The 22,689-nt window shown below is 38.2% G+C and overlaps 1 protein-coding gene across 1 annotated transcript in view; it reads left to right on the forward strand.

Moving 5' to 3' along the window:
- Positions 1-22,689, forward strand: part of Itsn2 (intersectin 2) — a 108,692-nt gene that overhangs the window by 16,737 nt on the left and 69,266 nt on the right. The window contains exons 2-14 of the mRNA XM_032909166.1: positions 4,736-4,795; positions 11,064-11,156; positions 12,698-12,761; positions 14,332-14,495; positions 15,966-16,172; positions 16,287-16,383; positions 17,075-17,214; positions 18,380-18,443; positions 18,930-19,067; positions 19,465-19,550; positions 20,403-20,665; positions 21,449-21,598; positions 22,431-22,571. Of these exons, the coding sequence (XP_032765057.1) occupies positions 4,765-4,795; positions 11,064-11,156; positions 12,698-12,761; positions 14,332-14,495; positions 15,966-16,172; positions 16,287-16,383; positions 17,075-17,214; positions 18,380-18,443; positions 18,930-19,067; positions 19,465-19,550; positions 20,403-20,665; positions 21,449-21,598; positions 22,431-22,571 (1,638 nt within the window). The 5' untranslated portion in view covers positions 4,736-4,764. The remainder of the gene's footprint in view (positions 1-4,735; positions 4,796-11,063; positions 11,157-12,697; positions 12,762-14,331; positions 14,496-15,965; positions 16,173-16,286; positions 16,384-17,074; positions 17,215-18,379; positions 18,444-18,929; positions 19,068-19,464; positions 19,551-20,402; positions 20,666-21,448; positions 21,599-22,430; positions 22,572-22,689) is intronic.

Genomic DNA, 22,689 nt, shown 5'->3' on the forward strand with positions numbered 1-22,689 from the left:
TCAAATTAACTTGCTCAGCAAATATTTAAAAATATTTTCTATGAGACATTTGGTTTAAGAATTAGGAGTACCAAACTAAATGAACTGTACCCAAGGCACGTGGCCCAGGCAAACAAGGCTAATGTGAAATAGAAGTACAATGTGATAAAGATTATTGTGATTGAGCAATATTATAGACATACGTAAGAGATAGTAGCCAATGCCAGGGAGGTAGAGTTCTTTTAAAGAAAAGATGCCATTTGAATTGGGAATTAAAGGGTGAGTAGCCTCACGATGACTGTGACAGAGACAATAATACTTCTTTGTGAAAACAGTAAGGCAGAGAAAAAAGTGTCCCGGTTTTAAGAAAGGTTGCTGTACACACCCATCAAGGAGAAGTGATAGGTAAAGTAGGTTGGAGTGAATTTTGAGTGCATTTTATCCAAGAACTTCAGACTGACTGTAAGTACTCGGGAAGTTTAAGCAGGAGTGGCACACTAGTGAGGTTGGGGGAGAAAAGGAAATCTGGGTGGAAACATTTTAGGGGAGGAAAACTAGAAGGTTCTGCTAATGCACATAATGACTTGCTGCTGACACAGTCTCTAGTGATGATCCTGGATATCTGTTAAAGTTCCCAGTGATTGGCCAGTTTGGGGAACTATTTGATAACAGAGGTGTGTGATTTCTAGGTCCATTTTTTGCTTTTTTTAGTTTACCTATCTTGAAAATTGTGACCTTTGGACTAAATTGCTATAATTTTTCTATAATTGTGTGCTTCTCCGCAAACAAAGCCCTCAAACTTTACTGAGCCACTTTTAATTTTAAATGGCTGTAATTTTTCCTGGGTCTTAAAGACCCATTTATAGAAGAGTCTCTGACTGTAAGTCTGGCAGTTCTACTTTTCTCTCTCTTCGGGTCATATATTCCAATCCCAAATTCATATTTGGTGATGTTTCCAGATTACATTTAGAATAAATTCAACCAAGTAAGTCTTTGCCTTTACCTGTGCCCACCAGTAGGGTTTCTTCAAAGGTAGCTTGCCAGTTTTCCACAGGAGTAATTAATAGTTCACATCATGACTGCAAACTGCCCATCATTATACATTATCCTCTTCACACATAGAACACAGTGTTTGTAGGACACCCAGGAACCATGTAACAGGAGGTACCGGTACCTGCCCTTCCCTTCAGAGTTTTATGCCAGGAGGCCGTAAACAGCTAGCATCCTAATTTATTTGATGCATCCTTGGGTGTTGTGCAGCCGGGCAGGCTTTTCTTCTCCACTAAATGTATCAACATTAAGGTCACCCACTGCTTTTATGAACATATGACCTTTCATCATTACATTCACCTAGGAGAGGAAAAGGTCCAGAAAGGCAAAGAGAAGTTCGCAGGCAGGCTTTCGAGTGAGAGAGGCTTGGGATCTCCTCACTGTCCCATGACACTGAATATGGGCAAGTTATTTAAGCTCTCCACTTCCTCCTTGTGAGATGAGTATGATATCTGCCCTGTGAGGATTTTGCAGAGTTATCACAGGGTAGCTAGACATCTGAAGCTCTGTGTGCAGAACTGGAATATTGGAATCTTAATGAATACTGATTGAACATGAGACATGGTAAGTGATTAATAGAAGTGTATTGAATTAATACAAAAAATTAAGCAAATGTTAGCAATTATTTAAAAATGTAAAGCAGACTTATGTGATCTATAATATTTTTCAAAATTTCAGTTATAATTATTTCTTATGCAACACTGGTGATTGAACTAAGGCCTTGAACATTCTCAGCAAGTACTTCATCCCTGAGCGCCATCTCCAGTCCCAATTATTAGCTTTTCTCTCCAAGTCTGCTGGTAAACTAGGAAAACATAAGCATGGTGCAATTAGTGATTTTTAAATGGGACAGAAAGTTAATGTAACTAACACAGATGGAGTGGAAAGCTGTAAGAGCCTACTGAGTCTAGCAAATTGTGTGACATAATCAGATGCTACCAGAATCCACCAAATGCTAGATGTATGTATCAGTGCTGCAGCATGGTGCTTGCATGCATGGGTAGGTAAATTCTACATAGTACTCTCAGCTTAGCCCAGGAGGCTTGCCCTCACTGTCCATTGTATTAATTGGTTATTTCCTAATTTTATTTCAGGATTATAACTGTGATCATTGAGTGTCTACCACCTGTTATTTTGTTATCCTCACAGAATACATGATACCCAGCCAAAAGTTCTAGACAGATGGTTTGTAAGTTAGACCTTAACTGATTAAAGGCTTTCTGTTCTGGTCCTTCTGTTATCTCAGTCATCATTGACATTATTGCTTTAGAGATTACATAGTATGATATATATATATATATGTATATATATATATATTTCTTGGACAAGCTTTCCCCCATGTTTAAAAATTGTCCATGACAGGTAGCTAGGAATGTAGGTAAGTAGATAGGTTGCTTTCGGGCATACATCTTATTTTTCTTTTGTATTGCTATGATCATTTACGTGGAGGAAGTAGAATGTGTTTGTAGAACTGTTCTGTGTTTAAAGAAATTATTGTTGTAAGTAGTTGATGAGACTTCCTTTGTGTTAACTTTCTATCTGGTTATATCACTATTTTTCCAGCTCACATTCTACAATTCTGAGAGCCATTTTTTTGTTTTCTTTTATTGCATAGTCACTCATTTCAAGAGGATCAGTGAGTTCTGCTTCTTTTGAACCCTTCAGCTGCCTCTGTTCTAGAGCTGGGGCCAGGTTTTGTTTGCAGCTTGCCCTGCTTGGTCTCCTTGCTTTTGTCTTTTCTTCATAATTGGTTGTCTATCTTAAATGAAATGTATGTTCTTCTCTCTAAAATCCTTTAAACCACTAGTCCGCTATGGTTAAATTCAAGATTTTTAGACTTATAACTTACTCATATTACTCAACACCATACCTTCTATAAGAGCTCAAATCATCCTACCAGAGTTTGGGCATTAATTTTCTGTCATCAACTCCAGTACTCGAGGCTTATCTTTTTAAGAAAGGAACAAAGAACACCTACATGTTGATAGTAAACGTTTCCCTACCCAGAAAGTAAAAGCACCAGAGGTACCAGGTTTTTAGCCTGCTGCCATAAAGCTTATTGTCAGCTAAGGAAGAGCATGCATTTTGACAGCGGTAGTATTATAGAGTAAAATTACCACTGCCACCGTAAGCCTTTGTGAGGTTCACCGTTCCACTGGCTATCCTGGTTTTTCTGGTTTTGTAGATGGATGTTTTTTACGACTAACCATTTTAATCAGTGGTCCTTTTGCTTATCACAGGATGTGGCTAACATGTAATAGATTTCTTATCTGCTCTGTGAGAGGAAAGTCCCCTCTTGTTTTCTTGTAAATAAGTTAATTAGATTTATGTACCATTTTTTTTCATTTTTTGTTACTGAAAATCACTAAATAAATACGAAATGTAAACATTTTTCTAAATTGTTAGAGGACTGAATCCTTGGTAGCATAGGATGCTAGTATACTGAATTCACTAATATAATGGTACCTTGTAAGACTACTTTTTTAGGGGTTGGGGATTTGGCTCAGTGGTAGAGCGCTTGCTTAGCAAGCGCAAGGCCCTGGGTTCGATCCCCAGCTCCGAAAAAAAAAAGAAAAAAAAAAAAAGAATACTTTTTTAAACAGCTAGTCAGCCCCCCCCCCACCGGTGCTAGCTAGGTTCAAGAGAACCTTTCCTGACTGCTTTGTTTAAAATGACCTATTCAAATATTTTTTCTGGGGCTGGGGATTTAGCTCAGTGGTAGAGTGCTTACCTAGGAAGCGCAAGGCCCTGGGTTGGTCCCCAGCTCCGGAAAAAAAAAAAAAAAGAACCAAATATTTTTTCTGAGATTTCTAAAACTATTAATAAATAAATGATAGAGGAGATACTGAGTGGTCTTTTTAACTTCCTGACTAATCCTATCTTTAAGACTCGTGGAACAAATTTTGAATTTTGCACTTACATATAGTTAAATAATGCATGGGGAGGGGTCAAAATAATACTTTACTTTCTCTGAATGTTTGCAAAAAGCACTCATTTATGGGATACAGGCTATATGTCAGGCGGTATATTGTGTTTCATGATACTGACTGGAAGTATTGTAGACAGGGAACCTAAGACTTGAAAAAAGGGAAATAACTTTTCTGTAGTCACAGTTAGGAATAGAACCAACCAGTCTGTGATCTTACTAGTGCACTTATTTAATAATTATGCTGTGTTTGATAATTACTTTTAAACTCTGTGTGTCTCTCTGCTTTGCTCTATACTCTATTCTTTTAAACCTATAGAGCTTGCTTAAAAGGTGGTATGACATTTATTTTGGATATATTTATTGCTGGGAACCAAGAAATGTTATGGATTTTCATATTTTTTTATATACTTACTTTATGCAGTTGATTTACTTAAATCAATTCTTGCCTAGTCATGACAGCGTTCTCGCTCCTGAATTTATTTCTACAGAAATGTTGGTTAATGCCAAGGGTTTCTTCATTCCGCATTTGCTGTTACATACACGGTTTCTCTTAAATGGCCTTGCACTGAAGGCAGCACTGTTGCCAGCAGAGTCCCCTCCTCGTCCCCAACTACAAATTCTGCTTGTCCAGCAGCAGCAGCAGCAGCAGCAGCTCTGTGCTGTTTTTCTTTGTTGGATGTGTATGCTAAAGGGGACAGACAGCCCTACAGCTTAGTGCGTGCGCTAAACCGCGATCTGCCTTTGTTGTATTAATGGCACCGTGTTCTCATGTTGCAGATGGCTGAGAGCTGCAAGAAGTCAGGACCATGATGGCTCAGTTTCCCACAGCTATGAATGGTGAGTAACTTTGTGCATGGTAGGGTGGGCTTTTGTTGTGGTGGTAAGCCTATCGTTGTTTGAAATATTTGTGTAAATAAATTTGACGTTAAATATAAAACTTGAAGTATTCTGATGAAAAACACAGCACTTTAGAGCATTACGAATCTTCTTACTACTATTATGCAGTGAAGTCCACATTCTGTTGAAGTGTTTTGGTAGTGCCTGGTACATGAGCTTCCCAGTAAAGAGGTGAGAGTAACAATAACTTCTATTCTGCTTCACATATGACACTGAAGGACAAATGTTGCGTGCCCTTATTTGAATAGTAAGGGTGGCTTTAGTCGCACAGGTGATTGCAAGTAGGCGAGGTCAACAAGATTCATTTAGTAATATAAATGTAAGATTAAATTTCTCTTTATGAATATTTATATCATTTAATGTTTATAATGTCTAATTATTTAACCTGGAAACCTGTGTATGATCTCAGCGAGCCATATGGTAGAAGGAGAGAAGTGACTCCTACCAGTCATCTTCTGGCTTGTGCTTCTCCTAGTAAATAAATAAATGTAATTTAAGACTTTGTAAGATTAAAATGAATATTGTTTTCATTGTGGAAATGGTATAGAATTCTAGGGATTTATGCTACAGACACTTTTTAAATTAAATGATATGTAAGTTTAAGATTAAGACAGCAATGCTCTATCCAGGTTTCCGGATTTCTGTGCCCCATGAAAAAGTTTTCACTAAGCTCAGTTTACTTACAAACTTCACCACGCATATTAATGAGCTGTACAGCATGCATGTAGTATGTGTGACCTCCTGTCTTTCATGCCATGGATACTTATGTCTGTTGAGCTCATTGCATTACATGGAGAAAGGATTTGAAACAAACAACATGCTCAGTGACAAGCATGCTTATGTGCGTGAGGTACAAATTATTAATTAGATCGTGGTAAAGATACTCATCTTTTTAAAAATCTTCTGAAAATTGATAGCAGAGAGACTATTATCTTTGTACTTAGCCTATTAAAAATGTTAAGTAACGTGTAATTTATGTCCAATTCAGCATTTAAAGTCACATCCATGTATAACATAAAACTTCAAAAGCAGTTTCTGCACCTCTAGTAAATCATGTGCAAGTTGTTGGTGCCTAAGAGCTACCTGTAGCAACCTGGATGCAGTAGTGTGTGTTAATGCTGTGAACTTCCGTCTAATTTTGCCATGTATATTTTATCATTCTGAGGCTAACTATAGACTTTGTAAGCTACTGTCGTTCTCAGGGTGACTGCTGTCTAACACAGATAGCCACATCGTCTATTTCAGTTTCAATTTTAACTAATAAAAATTATGTAAATCATACTGCTGCGTTTCGTGTTCTTAAAACCATTGTGTAGCTGAGGCTGCTTTATTGGACAGTGCAGATAGAAAACATTTATATCATGTCACACGCTTCTAGTAAACAAGATTCTTTTACTTGTCTTTGGTACTTTACTTTGGTTTTTTTCTTTTAACAGGACTAGAGCGGTTGTCAGTGCCTCATGTTCTCACAACTGTAGCTCTGGTCCTAATCTTTTGGACTGCAGAACTGTCCTTCCCCAAGCCGCCTTGATCACACTGCCTTGCATTCTGCTTCTCAAAGCCTGGGTACATTTGCAGATTGAGAGAACGTGATAGACAAGGAGTGCATCTTTCGAGTGCTAGGCAAGGGGTTATCAGATAAGTGTTGCTACTGGCTGATATTGCAATGTGATATAGCTTCTTTCAGCCTCAAAATTATGGTATGCTGAGGACTAAGGAAGAGTTCTGAAATCCATTGTTATGACTTAATCTTTAATCTAGTAAAGAGAGAAAGTGATAAAGAATAAAAAAAAAAACAAAAACAAAAAAAAACCAAAAAACGAAACAAAGCAAATCAAGAACCATGGCTTTAAGAATGATACCTCCCTCTGATTTTTTTGGAGCTTCATTATCGTTTTGGAGCTCAGTAGTGCTGCAGCCATACGGTTAGGAAACTGCTGAGCTAGATGTTTGCGTGTGCAGGTACAGCATTGTACTATACTTAAACCCAGGTTTTATAAGTGCAGTTCCTACAAGTTAGGCTACAGGTCTGTTTAGAACAGTATAACTATTGTAGTTTAGAGATTTAAATTAGTGTTAGACCAGTATTTATTATTTATCTTAAATGTTATTTGTTTAAATCTTTTAAATATCATTTTAAATGAGAGACAAGTATCAATGTAGACTATTCCCAATATTTAGTTTTTATTGTATATAAATATAGCATGTTTGGATTATTTATATTTAGAATTGTAATATTGATATGGTATCTAGCTGTGTTCTTTATGTGTATTTGAATATTTATAGATATGTATGTATAGCTACACATGTGGAAACAGGGATGATTGATATTACTGACTAGTTGATTCTCTGAGAACTTTCCTTCTTCACTGGTTCTGTGAGTGTGCTTAAACAGAGCCAGTAGCAAGAAGAGAACGAGGAACAGAGATTCTGCTGAAAATCCATTCTCACTTTAGTGATGAGTTGGGAGGAAATGTGTAGTGAGAAATTTGGTTTCTTTAAAATGCAGAAGTAGGAAGTACGTTAACTTTAATCCCAGGAGTGGGGACATGGGGCTGCTTTGGACTGTCCACAGCAGCTGACTATGATTTGCCCCGTGCTCAAGCAGAGGTGTGATTTTTGCCAGGTGCAGATAGTTTCTGTGATTGTGTGACATTTGGAATCCTGGGAACTTCTCAGAGAATATATAAATGCTAGGGCCCGGGGTTGGGGCTTTAGCTCAGTGGTAGAGCGCTTGCCTAGGAAGCGCAAGGCCCTGGGTTCGGTCCCCAGCTCCAAAAAATAAATAAATAAATAAATAAATAAATAAATAAATAAATAAATAAATAAATAAATAAATAAATGCATGCTAGGGCCCTAGAGAAGTGCTGGGTTTTGGTTGGTTGCTGTTTGTGGCAGTTTATTAAGTAGTCATGTACAAAGAAGAAATTAGATATTCTCACAGCAAAGATCAAACTTGCCTCAACGAACTTGATGTCTCTAATCAACAAGAAGTATTCTAACGATAACATCACCCCCTTTCCTACCATTGACTTTACTCAAGGATCTCTTTCCTCTCTGTCCTTTCTTCTCTCCTTCCTAGTGTTAGGAGGTTGAAAAGGTGGAAGAAAAGGGGTGAAAGAAAGAAGAGGTAGGAAAAGACAGTTCCAGAAATGGGTAGAATTTGATTATTAGACAATGGAGAGGTCATTGTATTTTAATGGAAGTATTGGACACCAATCCCCCACCTTGTTATACTGTCTTTCCGTAAAGCTTACAAAACCAGACTAAGGTAGGGACGTTTTTCTCCCCTTCAGGTGTAGAATACCAAATAGCACTCTAGAAAAATTCTTTTAGTGCTACATTATAAGTAGGAAAGCTAGAATTGTATCAGCTATTTAAAAATTGGCTTTGAATCACACATATTTCTGTTTTTTTTATTTTGAAGTTATCTCATTTCCAGAAAATTCTTAGTATACTAATTAGATTTTAAAGTGGTCCTTTGTTTTGAAAGTTATTTGAACATATTTAAGTTATTTTGTGTCCTAACTAACTTACTGAGCATTTCTATTTACATATAATGTTAATAATAATAAAATGACTGTTGTTTGATTTTCTAGTTGGTGGAGTCTTAAATGTTAAGACTGTGAATGCCTTTAAAAGGGCTTCATGGATTCATGTTTGTTTCCCTTGCTTGTTTATTGAATGAGTGAATATGCAGGAGTCATGATCTCGACCCAGAGTCATGAAGAGTTAAACAAATATTAACAGGCTGGTTGAGTTTGCTACTCTGAAGACAAGCGTCCAAGAAGAGTTGAAAAGATAGCTGTATGTAAAAGAGCACCATAACCAGGCATGATGGTGCACTTCTTTAGCCTCAGGCAGAGACATGTGAATCTCTGTGGAGTTTGACTCTGTTTATATAGGAAGTTCCAGGTCAACCAGGGCTACACAGTGAGACCATTTTTTGGTCCACTTTTTAATTTTTAATTAGTTTCTTAGGTTAGCAAAGTAGTGAGTTTTTAAATGGAATTTTCATGCATGTATGTCATTATCCTTTGTTTTGTCCTCCTCAAGCTATTATTTTATTGTAGGCATATTGTTTATTCCACGTGGTCTCTGAGGAGCCCTTTGAGTTAGGTGGCATTCCTAGGCTACAGAGTTGACATCTACAGTGCAGGGAGTTTGAACATCTTGTCCACGTATGCTGGATATAGTTCAGGGAGTTCAGGTTACCCCAGTTCTAACCTCACTTCCCGAGTGTTCCAAGTTTTATTTTGTTTTTCCTCATGCCAGGGACCACACCCATGGCTTTTGCTTGCTAAGCCACACAGCACCGCTGAACTAATCCTCAGCTGCCCAAGTTCTGATGTCAGCTCTGCCACTCACTGTATTATCTTAAGCCAGTTACTTTTCCACATTGCTTTTAGGTTCCTTCTCCATAGTAATCCCCTAATCTATCGTGTGGCCCTGGGGTTAATGAGACTGCACAGAAGTACCTGACATCATTGGGCTCACTGCTGTTTTTATCACTTTTCCCAAAGTCATACATGGTAAATAAGTTCTAATCACACAGTTGTCCTGCTCATCACAGGACTTCTGACATATTTTTTATGGAATTTCCAAATGAATTATCATTATACTTTGTTCTTAGTCATTCTTCTCCACACACTGGTCTCCACTGTGTACCTGGTTTATTTCTCTAATCTTAATAGATGAAAGGTAAAATAACTTGTGTTATTTTATTGTAGGTATGTTTGCATGGACAATATGCTCAGTCTCTGATAATCAGCTGAGAAGACAAGGAAAGTTTTACAGCACATGTCTTTATAGCAGAAGTGGATGGTTTTGCGATTTTAGATCATTAGTTCTTCAATATATCTTTATTTTGAGCTCTAACTCTTAAAACTTTTTATAGTTTTTCTTTTTTAGTCACTTGGGATAAGGAAACTGTGTCACCAAATCAGTTTTAACATCTAAGATTAGAGCAGGGCCTTTACTCTTCAGTCATAAATGTCTCTTGAAAATTGCCTTTCTAGTACACTTTTTTACTCAGTGTGGACAGCAGATATATAAGAGTTTATGTGTCTAAATATATATGGTTCCTTGTTGAGAGATGTTGAGTAAACCAAGAGAGTAGCCAGAAGTGCTCATACCCAAGGTGATTATAAAGCTTTACAAGGACTCCTTCAGAGCTGCGAATGATGAATGTGGTCCAGGCAGCAAAGGAGTCTGAGGTTGTGTTCCCTGCATCCCTGATGTATGTAGTAGGGCACTCCCCCTGCCTTCTTTTATTGATTTAGACATCTTTAGCAATCATTTTTAAATGTTTGTTCTTTCTGGGTCCTCACCTGGTTCCTGGAAGAAAAGCGTAAACACACAGAGCCCCTGTTGCCACGGCTCGTAGTCTGGTAGAGCAGAGGGACATGAAGCAGCATCTTCTCGGTGCTCTGCAGAAGTGTGACCTTTATCTTGAGACTCTAGAAGAGGATCCATTGTTGTCACTTAGAGATATCAGGGTCCTTCTTATGGAAGTGACATCTGCCCTGACCTTGAGAGAAGTCTGAAATGGAGGGTTAGGATTATAGCTTGATGGTAGACATCTTACCTAGTACAGAGAGGCCTTATCAAGCCCCAGTGGTGAAGGAAGAAGAAAAATGACCTTTGCAGCAAATTCAGACTGGTTATTTCCTGCTGCTTTCTGCATTCACATGGTACCTTAGCTGATAGCAGCCTCTGGTTCACTTAGCATCTTGCAGCTCCCAACCCCTCAGACCTCAGCTTTCGCGTGAGAGAAGTGCTCTTCTGCCACCGTGGCACAGGGCAGATGCTGAAGCTTCCAGCTTGCTTAGGTCTTAACCTTTGCTTTGTCTCCCTTCTGAGGTTTCAAACTTAGAATTAATTCCACAGCTTATCCACACTTTTGCTTACAGTTCTTCACAGTTAACACATAAATGGTGGTACTTTCTAGTATTTCTTTGAGAATGAAAATAATACTCTGATCTTCTCATTGCCTGACAGTTACTGTTCAATAGCTGTTAACCGACTGGGTGACTGGAAAGCCTTAGGGTTGCTGTATATACTTGACAGAATTCTACCTTTTATGTCCTTTAGACATTAAATAGTCTCATCATGTTTGCATGTAAAATTTTGTGTTCTTGTAGATGACACACTTTTTAGCAGACTCATGTATATCCTATAATATCTTGGCCTTTCTTATATGTTTTAGGAGGGCCAAATATGTGGGCTATCACATCTGAAGAACGTACTAAGCATGATAAACAGTTTGATAACCTCAAGCCTTCAGGAGGTTATATAACAGGTTTGTATTTAATCTTTGTTATTTTATTTATTGTAAAGTATGTTCCTGTTTATATATCTTATAGTTAATTTTAATAACTGCTATCAAAATTGTATTAATAAAATTCATATCTATCAAAACTTTAGAGTTTAAAAATACTTTATTTTTCCTGAAACTGTCTTAAGTTGTTGATTCATTTTGTCAAAATAGAGCTTTTCTTGAATTCTAAATGGTGGTCAGGAATCTGTTTTATTACATATTAATACTATTTCAAGTTATTTATTTATTATACCAGATATTTTTCCCAGAGATTTTCCCCCCCAAAAAAACTTTTTATATTTTTGATTTATTTAGGATTTGTTTGTTTGTTGTTTTGAGCGAGGGTCTTGCTGCAAATATAGCTCAGACTAGCCTCTAACTTGTTACATCCTCCTGCCTCAGCTTCTTGTAAGTGTTTAGATTACAGGCATGTGGCATCCCAAAGTCTGTTTCCATGGCACCATCTATCCTTTGAGCCTGTGTTAAGTATTAATTATTGGTGTTAACAACTTGTTTTGTAGAAAGACCACCAATATAAAAGAAGTGATTGGCTTGGGTGTGTCTTTCCTTTCTTTTTCAAGAAATGAAACTTCCCATTTGTGCCACTGTGTCCTAATGCATTTGTGTATGACAGTCGTCACAGAAACGACACCTATGCCACTTGTGGGCTTTGTAGTGTGGGTTTCACCTTCACAGCACCTCTGTGAGGCAGATGCTGTGTTCGTCTGTATTCACACTGGGTAAAGCCTAGACTGAGATCTGAGGTGCGATTTGCCTAAGGTTATCTTGATGATTACTGATAGCTTCAGGTGACTTCAGAATCCACCTCCGTGTTTATTATAGTCTGATGTCCTTCATATTCCTGCTGTACCATGCCTGCTGTCAGAGCTTGACGACTGTCCTGACGAGCTAATAGTTATCGTCCATGGCTCCTAGAAGATCTGTGGTTCCTGAATCAGGACTTTATCTCTAGTAACACAGCTGTTGGTGTGCACATGGTCATATTCTGTTGGTTTCCTTTGTTCCCTGAGTCTGACCAGGATGGCAACAGAGTGTCAGAAAGATACTCTGCATGCTGGGAGTGCTGCAGGAGAACACTGAGATCAGAAAAGCCGACATTCTGTTCCTTCATTGTTCCAGTGGGAGGCTTCAGTCTTTAAGCCCCATTCTGAAAACCCAAGCAGAGAGCAATCGGGTTTTGTGTTCTTGGTGTGTTCAGCAAGCATACATACAAGTATGGGGAAACCATGGGGGATATTTCCCTAGCCCTTGGTAGTTATAATTATAGAACTTGTTCAGGGTGAAAAATCAAAGATGAATACACACTCTTTCTTCACTGATATATACAGACTGTTAATGCTGACTGATTTCTCTAGAATGTAAATAACGTCATATATAAACTGATAACTTTACTGATTAGAGGTAAGTCAGCATCATGTGGCAACTTATTACTTGTAAGTATTGAAATGATTCTGTTTACTAATTCTGTTTACTAATTTTGCTTTTGTGTTTATTACTTTCAGGTGATCAAGCCCGTACTTTTTTCTTACAGTCAGGTCTGCCAGCCCCGGTTTTAGCTGAAATATGGTAAAATACTTTCTTTTATAAATGCACTTAAATTTCTAATTTCTAAATGCTGTTGTTGTTTTTTAAGGTAAAGGTTTTTTTTTCCGTTTTTTTCTTTATTAACTTGAGTATTTCTTATTTACATTTCAAATGTTATTCCCTTTCCCGGTTTCCGGGCCAACATCCCCCTAACCCCTCCCACTCCCCTTCTATATGGGTGTTCCCCTCCCCATCCTCCCCCCAACAATCATTTTTTTTTATTAATAAAAGGTAAAGTTTTTTTTGTTTTTTAAATTGTATGATATTAATATCAAATTATTTTCACTTGTACTCTGATGTTAAATAAGAACATTTTGTTAGCTTTTTGAGAAATAAATTATACTTAATAAATGATTGAAAATAATTTGAAGTGTTCTATAGAAAAAATTCTAATTTAATTAGAATTCAAGACAGAAAGTAAAGGTTAACATTGAAAAATATTTCTGTATAACTTGACAAAAGCTTTAAATTCTTTCTATTATTTTTTTGTGGTTGTATTGGTTTCTATCGTTTGTAAACCCCAAAGCGCCATCCCTATCCTTCCTCTTACTTAAACAATATTCTGAAGGGATAGCAGAGATGCTCAGAGGCTAAAAGACCGGCTACTCTTGCAGAGGACCTGGGTTCAGTTCCCAGCACCCACATGGCGGCTTACAACCATCTATAATATAACTGTAGTTAAAAGGTATCTGGCACCGTGTTCTGACCTCCTTGGGTACCAGGCATTCATGTACATAGACATACATACATGTAGACAAAACACTTATAAAACATTAAGCAGTAACCAACCTCTTTAAGTGTTCTAGAGTAGTATCTGGGGTTGTGTCTTTAAAATGTATTTACAATAAATAAGAACTTCTACCTCATTCTTTTCCCTTATAGAACATTTGTATGCTTGACAGAATGCTAGTAGCAAACATATTTTCAATTATTTAAACAAGTGAATAAATCAAATTGATAAATTATGTACCTATATAAAAATATAAGGCTAGGGGTTGGGGATTTGTCTCGGTGGTAAGGCGCTTGCCAAGGAAACACAAGGCCCTGGGTTCGGTCCCCCGCCCAAAAAAAAAAAAACCAAAAAAAAAAAAAAAAAAAAAATATAAGGCTAATATGTAAACTTAGATGCTCTAAAACTCACTGTAGACCAGGCTGGCCTCAAACTTGGAACAATCCTTTTCTTTCTGCCTCCATAATGACTGAGATTTTAGAGGTGTGCTATTGTTCCTGGCTTATGATTATAATATTCTTGAATGATTATTTTCTATCTTCATTGTTGGAAATCCTCTCTGAACTATCTAGATTCTGTAGACTCTATGAATGTTTTGTTAGATACTATCCTGGCTAGTATTTCTGACTGTGCAGGTTGTCTGTTATACACACACACACACACACACACACACACACACACACACACACACACACACACATAAAATTAAGTGGCCGTCTCCATGTGCATGCTCTGTCACTGTTCTCTTTTTCTCACCTCAGCAGTAGTTTTTATTTCCTCATTACCACCCCACATGATCCACTCACCTCATTCTCCTCCTAGGGCCTTATCCGATCTGAACAAGGATGGGAAGATGGACCAGCAAGAGTTCTCCATAGCTATGAAACTCATCAAATTAAAGCTGCAGGGCCAACAGCTGCCGGTAGTTCTCCCTCCTATCATGAAGCAACCCCCAATGTTCTCACCCCTAATCTCTGCTCGCTTTGGTATGTATTCATTAATGTGGCAGCCCTGTTTGAGTGTCAAGCTTGATTCCTTGTGGATCAGGAAAGGATTTATTAGCACAACATGACAATCCCTAGATTTCCAAGTTAAGTTTCATGCCTTTAAGAGAAGAACTCTAAAATGCACTGTCATAGCTAAGTGTCTGGTCTTACCCGAATCTCCTTTCACAGTTCCTAGTTGTGAAATGAATTATCTGCCTCTTCAGTTACAACTGACTCTAAATAGGCTTCCTTATCAGTCTCTTCTGTGTCTCAGGGAAGGAGAAAGCAGGATGCTAATTACTAGTAGATACAGAAGGGAGGTGATGTGGTTAGGGGTCAAGGACAAATGGTCACTTGGTACAAAATTACTATTAGAGAGGAGAAATCAATTCTGGTTTCTGTTGTATGGCAGGGTGACTATGGTTAACAATTTTGAATTGTATATTGCAAAGCAACGAAGAGAGAAGATTTTGAATGTTTTTAGCACAGAGAAATGATAAATACTTGAGATGACAGATGTGCTAAATATCCTGGTTTGGTTATCATATATGTTACATGTATTAGAACACTACACTGTAACTCTTAAATAGATACAGTATTAATATTAAGTAAATAAAACAAGAAGATTGAATAAATTTAAACACACCTAAAGGGTTTAATCTACATGGTAATTTAAAATCATAGATGAGTAAGAATTTCTTTAAAGGTTAATTAGCCAGCTAAATCAAGGCCTAAAAATTGTACACTTTGTCCTAATTAATTTACATACTCATCAAAGATTACCAATTGGTATGTTTTCCATATAATTTTGATTAGTCAGTTTCTTATTAATTATATGTGAAAAGCAGTAAGTTTGAATGGGACATTCAATTAGATGTCTCTGTGTTGAAAAATGCATTTATTTATACCAGATGTCAGGTTTTGAACACCTTACTCTTCCACTGTTCTCAATTGTAGAGATAAACACCAGATCCCCTGGTGGCCGTATTCTTATGTTGTAGTTATGTTCTGCAGTTATGAGAATAAAAGTTATCACTAATTTTAAAGTGAAGTAAGTGTGTACTTGGCAGTAATACATGGACATAAGCAAGTCCACCGCAGTGCCTCCTAGTCAGAGCCTGTTTGTTTGAAGAACGAGAATGCATGTTAATGTAGTAACGTAGAGGCCCCGATCAGTTTTCCTTACTCTGAAAACCATATTATATGGAGTTGACAAAGATTACTTAGTCTTAGCAGCCATAAAAGAAGAAAAAGGAAAGACCTGCTTATACTTCATACATGACAGACATTAATATTCAAGCAGTAGCTTATCTCCCTCACTTCAGACTCAAATCTGCTTTATGGGATATTTTAAGGATAATTTACCATACTAATTCTGCAAAATTGAGGGTGCTTTTTGTGCTGTAATTTTTGGGGGTGTATTTTATTGTTGAAAATACCATTGGAAAATGTGTTCTCTTTTATCTTCAGGGATGGGAAGCATGCCCAATCTGTCCATTCATCAGCCATTGCCTCCAGTTGCACCTATAACAGCACCCTTGTCTTCTGCTACTTCAGGGACCAGTATTCCTCCCCTAATGATGCCTGCTCCCCTAGTGCCTTCTGTTAGTACATCTTCATTACCAAATGGAACTGCCAGTCTCATTCAGCCTTTATCCATTCCTTATTCTTCTTCAAGTAAGTGTCCAGTAAGTCAGCGATGTGAAGAAGAAACCGCTGTTTGTTGTTCAGAGATGTCCTCCTTTGTGGAACTGCCTGGTACAAACCGTTTCCCTCTTCTCTCTGCCCCAGCATTGCCTCATGCATCATCTTACAGCCTGATGATGGGAGGATTTGGTGGTGCTAGTATCCAGAAGGCCCAGTCTCTGATTGATCTAGGATCTAGTAGGTATGAAGACTTAACACACAGCTGTCTGCTTTCAGTGTGGATATTAATCTCATAAGCCCTGGGCTATCTAGGTTGTTCTTTGTAATGAACAAGTACAAATATTTAACACAAGCTTTCTTTGTTGTTGCTGCTGCCTTCTTTGTTGTTGTTGCTGTTGGAGGGGTTTCTTTGTATAGCCCTGGCTGTCCTAGAACTTGCTTTGTACACTAGGCTGGCTTTGCATCTGCCTCCCCAAGTGCTGGGATTAAAGGTATGCACCACCACATCTGGATAAAGTGGTATATTTTAATTTTATAGAACACAAAAGTATTTATTACCTACCATAGAAATCATCATAGTTCTTCAAAAATTGTTTAAAAAGAGTTACCTTTTCCTTAGAAAAATATTGTACTATAGCTTAAATAACCATTGATTTTTGTGACTTTTTTCTTAACATCACTGAACCACAGTTTGACCAATTAAGAAATGTAGACAATGTCTTTTAAGTGTATGTGGAAGATAAGAAATGCCATCTATAAATGCCCTGGCCAGTAAAATGCCTGGAGTTGTAGGTTCTTAATAGGTGGAATTGTATGTGTCTATTGCCGTTATATTGTATATTGATTCCTAACGTCTTTGGCTTATAAAGTTTCATTGTATTTTATTATTTAGTATTATTTAGTAACAAAGTTTTAAATACATTTCATTATAGCTCAACTTCCTCAACTGCTTCCCTCTCAGGGAACTCACCTAAGACTGGGACCTCAGAGTGGGCAGTTCCTCAGCCTTCAAGATTAAAGTATCGGCAAAAATTTAATAGTCTAGACAAAAGCATGAGTGGATATCTCTCAGGTAACTGGCAGATAGTGGTTATGACAGAACATTGGTCGTTTATGTGAACTTCCTTTGAAAACTGTTACTTGAATTTGTACTTTGTGCCTTATCTAAAGTTCTAATATTGAAGGCATTACATACATAAGAATATTGTGAGTATATAATTATTGAAAGATATATTTGACTTGATTGCTTTCTTCAAATCTTATGCCAAGTTAAATGCAAGGGGTATACACCCCACTTTTCAGAAAAGCATCTCTCAGAAATCTTATAAGCTTTGAAGTGAATGAAAACCCCAAACCACACGTGTGGTAGTGGTAGCAATTAGCCTTGGTTCTCTTTGAGAGAAAGCACATTTTCTCTGCTTGCCTTTTTCATGACGCACTCTTTACGCTTTAACTTGAGTGTCTGTAGAACATTTCAGTTCAGTTTAGAATATTATATAAACTTACAGAGGATGATAAAATGTTATATGGTTATATACGAGATATATGTTTGTAATAGGCAAGTATGTTCCCCCTCCTAACTTTCACATTCCCACAAAAAATAACTCTCACATAGGGCAAAGTGCATGCTGGATAAAGGAAAAGGGGTCAGGAAAGACTTGGTGATTGCTGTCTGGTCGTGCTGTGGACAGTAACGCAAGTCATAAAGAAGAGAGCAATTGGAGGGACATTGGAGAGAGGGACATGATAGAGACAGGATTTTTTTGAGACGCCTGTGAAGCATCTATGTAGGTGTTTGGTTAGACATAGGAGTCTGAATATGGAGGTGAGGTCTGGACTGCAGATGCAGGCCACTAGGCTTTAGGTGCTTTTGAAAACAGAGAGAAAAGTGTGCTCAGGGGTCCCAGGAGGAATGGCAGCCTCTGAGGATCATGTAGGAAGAGAGACAGTGAGGACAAAAGAACCAATGGAGAGCCTGAAGGAAGGGGGAGTGTAGGAGGCCACTGGCCTGAGGCTTGCCCTTGCTCTCAGAGCTGAGTGGTGCTTTCCTGCTGGGAGATCATGTAGGAACTCTCCCACTCTGCACTCTGGAGCAGGACTGTGTTTGATTACTGTGGAATACCCCCTACTTGGCCCCGGCACAAACATTTTGATGGTAAATGTTCCAAGGAAGCAGCAACATTATCTGCAAGACTTAACAGACTAAAGTTGTTTCTTTTTATGCTTTTCTCAATCAGGTTTTCAAGCTAGAAATGCCCTTCTTCAATCAAATCTTTCTCAAACTCAGCTAGCCACTATTTGGTGAGTGTACCCATCAGTGATTTCAAATTATATACAGTCTATCATAAGAAGCCGCTCTGGAAGATGGCTTCTGAAAGAACAAACATAAAATCATTGTTTCTATAAAAATTTGTTACGCCAGAATGTTCCATAAAAGTGAGCATTTGGAAGTTACATTCAGCAGGAAAGTGTACATGCTTGGGACGTAACCTTGATTTTATAAGCACCAGTGTAGCTTTCTTTATTGACTTACGTTGCAGTCCAGAGATTGCAACATGAAGTGTCCTAACCCACCCTCCCAGAGGAGCATTTGCTACGATGCTTCACTGTCTTCTCTTTCTTTTGGGCTATGAAAATTAAGAGTAAAAGTTGACTTTTTTTGGTATGTATTTACATTTTCCTAAAATATATTAATCTAGAATTTATCCTGTTGTTCTTCATAAAAATAAAAGTCAGTAAAAACTCTGAGTAGACTTTGTAACTTGTGATTGGTCGTGTTGCCTTTAGGACTCTGGCTGACATCGATGGTGACGGACAGTTGAAGGCTGAAGAGTTCATTCTGGCGATGCACCTCACTGACATGGCCAAAGCTGGGCAGCCGCTACCACTGACGTTGCCGCCCGAGCTCGTCCCTCCGTCTTTCAGGTGCGTGTCTGCCGAGCCGTGGTTTGCTTCGGTCAGTCAGGTGTTGCTTTTACCTCTCTGGAGCCTGTGCTTCAGTTAGAGGAGAGTCACAGGTCTGCTCTGCCCTTCGGTCTTTATACTGAGTGAGTCACGCTGGGAAGTAGATAACAGAGGGGTTGTTGTCCCTGTGCTATAAAAGAGAAAAGTTTAACTGAAAGGATTAAGAAAACTTGCCCACACTGGATCTCTCTGATTAATACCCGAGTCCTTTGTATATTGTGACTAAAGGCCATGCTGTGGTGTAAATGTCCTTGCTACTGTATCTTGGATATGGACTTGTTTTAATTGTTGGTGATCTGCATTTTTTATCTGAAAATTCTCAGGCTTTATGATGCTCTTTGTTGTGTGTCCTTCTTAGAGGAGGGAAGCAGATTGACTCCATTAATGGAACTCTGCCTTCATATCAGAAAACACAGGAAGAGGAACCGCAGAAGAAATTGCCAGGTGATAATTTTATACTTTTAATTAATTTATTTTAAAATCACAATCGTAATTTCTTCAAATTTTACTTTTGAAGTACAAACAAATATTTAGAGTATTTATAGACTTAAAAATTATATGCTACCTGAGAATAGTGAATGGGTGACATTTGTGTCTATGTCCATGTGTGTGCGCGCGCGTGTGTGCACCTGTATTACTGGGGATTGAACACATACCCTTACGTAACATCAGCAGCTCATTGGCATGTTTTAAATTACTTATATATCTCAATGAAGAATAAAACTGAGAATGATGAAGGAAGAGAGGGAGCATGTATATATTTAAAGTTAGTGTTTGTTCCACATTGGGTAGAATCAGATCAAGGTTTGTAAAATTTTTAATGAAAAGTTTTAATGAAAAAGTTTTAAATATTCATTGAAAGAATGCACATATGATTATTTTAAATTATTTAAAAGGTAGTAAAAAGACTGGAATTATAGCTCAATAGTAGAATGTTTAGCTCATACTAAGTTTAATCTCCAGCACTGTAAACCAAACCAAACCAAAAACCACCTTCTTCAGAAAGTTAATGTGTGTGTGTGTGTGTGTGTGTGTGTGTGTATGCATGCAGAGGAAACACAACCATGGTTACTTGAAGAAAGCACTGAGAAAAGGCAAACCAGTATTTTATTGGTGTTTGAATAGAGTTAGATGTGACTATTTTACAGGAAGTACTTTCCTATTTCCATGTGAGTTAGAAGGATCTGTAGAGAGCAAGAGCAAAAGGCCTCCTAGGCGACTACTAAGCAGATGCGTTGAACTAGATGAGAGGCTGTAGGCTTGAGACAAAGCATAGTCCCCCCCCCTCCTTTTTAGTTACTTTTGAGGACAAACGGAAAGCCAACTATGAACGAGGAAACATGGAGCTGGAGAAGCGACGCCAAGTGTTGATGGAGCAGCAGCAAAGGGAGGCTGAGCGCAAAGCCCAGAAAGAAAAGGAAGAGTGGGAGCGAAAACAGAGAGAACTACAAGAGCAAGAATGGAAAAAGCAGCTGGAGTTGGAGAAACGCTTGGAGAAACAAAGGGAACTGGAGCGACAGAGGGAGGAAGAGAGGAGAAAAGAGATAGAAAGACGAGAGGTAATTTTCTGACTGAGTACGCAGCGTTTAGTAAGAATATGCTGACGTGGTGCTGTGCTTTCCCATCTAAATCATGTCACTGTTCTTTACCCTGAACAGAGCTGCATCTCCTTTCCCTTGATGAGGGAAAGAGGATGGATCTCTGTGTGTAAGGACAGGAAGGGCTTCATGGCAGAGCTGTGGAAACATGGATCATGTGTAAGTGAGGCCCCAGTCAGAGGACTGTTTGCACAGCTGAGCTAAGCCAAGAGCTACAGTTAGTGGACATCAGAAAGTCAGGCAGACGAGGTCACTGGGTGAAGGCAGTCTTAGAATTCACAATCAAACTGTGAAGAATCGAAGGACCAGACTCAAACTTTAGGGAGGTGAAGACACAAAGGTGAGTCAAGAAGTCAGCCTAGGGTTCCAAGAAACACTGTTGTTAAGGGCCAGGAATGGAAGTCAGTAAATTACAGCGTTCTGAAAAGTTATGAATGAAATCGTTTCTCCTCTGATACCAGAGTAAAGGTATAATTATTTCTCTTGTTTTTTATACTTATGAAGCCTTCCTTTGACTTTTTAAAAGAGGAATGACTATCTAACAAAAAGATGGTTCTGTGAAGCAATTAGAAGTGATGAATAAAAGCTACCTGTGTGGCTATGCTTAGGTGCATTGGGAAACTACCTCTACCTACTTTAGGCAGGGTGGCCATCCACTCCGAAATGCTGTCATCCCATGAGACTTTGAATAACGCAGAGTTTCATAAATTTAAATGTTAACAGTAATTTGTTAATTTTATTTAGGCAGCAAAACAGGAGCTTGAAAGACAACGGCGTTTAGAATGGGAAAGAATCCGTCGACAGGAGCTTCTCAATCAAAAGAATAGAGAACAAGAAGAAGTTGTCAGGCTGAATTCTAAAAAGAAAAGTCTCCACCTTGAACTGGAAGCAGTGGTACGCCTAGAGTTTTTGTGAACCTGATCTCACAATGCTGGCATTTCCTGTCCAGGGTGTGCTTGGATCCCAAGGGTTTGATTGCTAAGCAGGAAAACAGAAACCACCAAGCTGCTTACCTAGATGTTTTCAGTCGGAAACACTAATTAGTCACTCTACTTAACTGATTCTTAGACATCAAATGTGAGCGGGTCCAGTTCTTTGAAATGTAAGAGGAGAGGATAAAACAGTCTAGACTCTCTAAGCCTAGCCTTGCTAGAATGGCAGGATTCTGCATGGTGGACGTTTCCCTATGCACTATCCCAGATGTAGATTCTGTGCAGTGGAAGCCTATTGTTTTGTTTTGGGGTTTTTGTTTGTTTGTTTGTTTGTTTTTTTTGGTTGTCTTGAATTGCATTGAAATTATTTTTAAAAATAAAGCATCATAATAACTTTAGTCAGAAAGATGCTGTTTTATGGCTTTAAATAAATTTGTATACATACCATGATTATTAATCACGTCACAGTGCTACAACTTTAGCTTCTGTGTGCTATAGGGGTGTCTCAAACCATAATTTTGATGGGGTTTTTTTTGTAAATGGGAGAAGGTGGACTGATTGGTGGCTCAACAGGTGAATGCCACACCTGGCAAGCTGAGGTCAGTCTTGAGGACCCGTAGTGCAAGGAGAAGACTGATTCCCACAGATTGTTCTTTGATCTTCTCCTCAGACTGACTTTGAATTATAAATGTAAAATGAAACTTAACTAAATAAGATACTTTTCTCCTGAGGGGGACCTGTCCTATAGGTGTTCACACCTATATACTGTATGTATGTATATTATCTTCTGGTAGAATGGAAAACATCAGCAGATCTCAGGCAGACTACAAGATGTCCGAATCAGAAAGCAAACACAAAAGACTGAGCTAGAAGTTTTGGATAAACAGTGTGACCTGGAAATTATGGAAATCAAACAACTTCAACAAGAACTTCAGGTAGGTCTTTTGCTGCTGCATGGTCCATAACCACATGCAGTCATCGGCAGTTCTTCCGATAGATACTGTGCTTTTGGAATCATGAGCCCCTGAGTTTCTGGCAGACTATGATAACAAA

This window comes from Rattus rattus, chromosome 7 (genome assembly GCF_011064425.1).
Source record: "Rattus rattus isolate New Zealand chromosome 7, Rrattus_CSIRO_v1, whole genome shotgun sequence".
NCBI classification, from domain to species: Eukaryota; Metazoa; Chordata; class Mammalia; order Rodentia; family Muridae; genus Rattus; species Rattus rattus.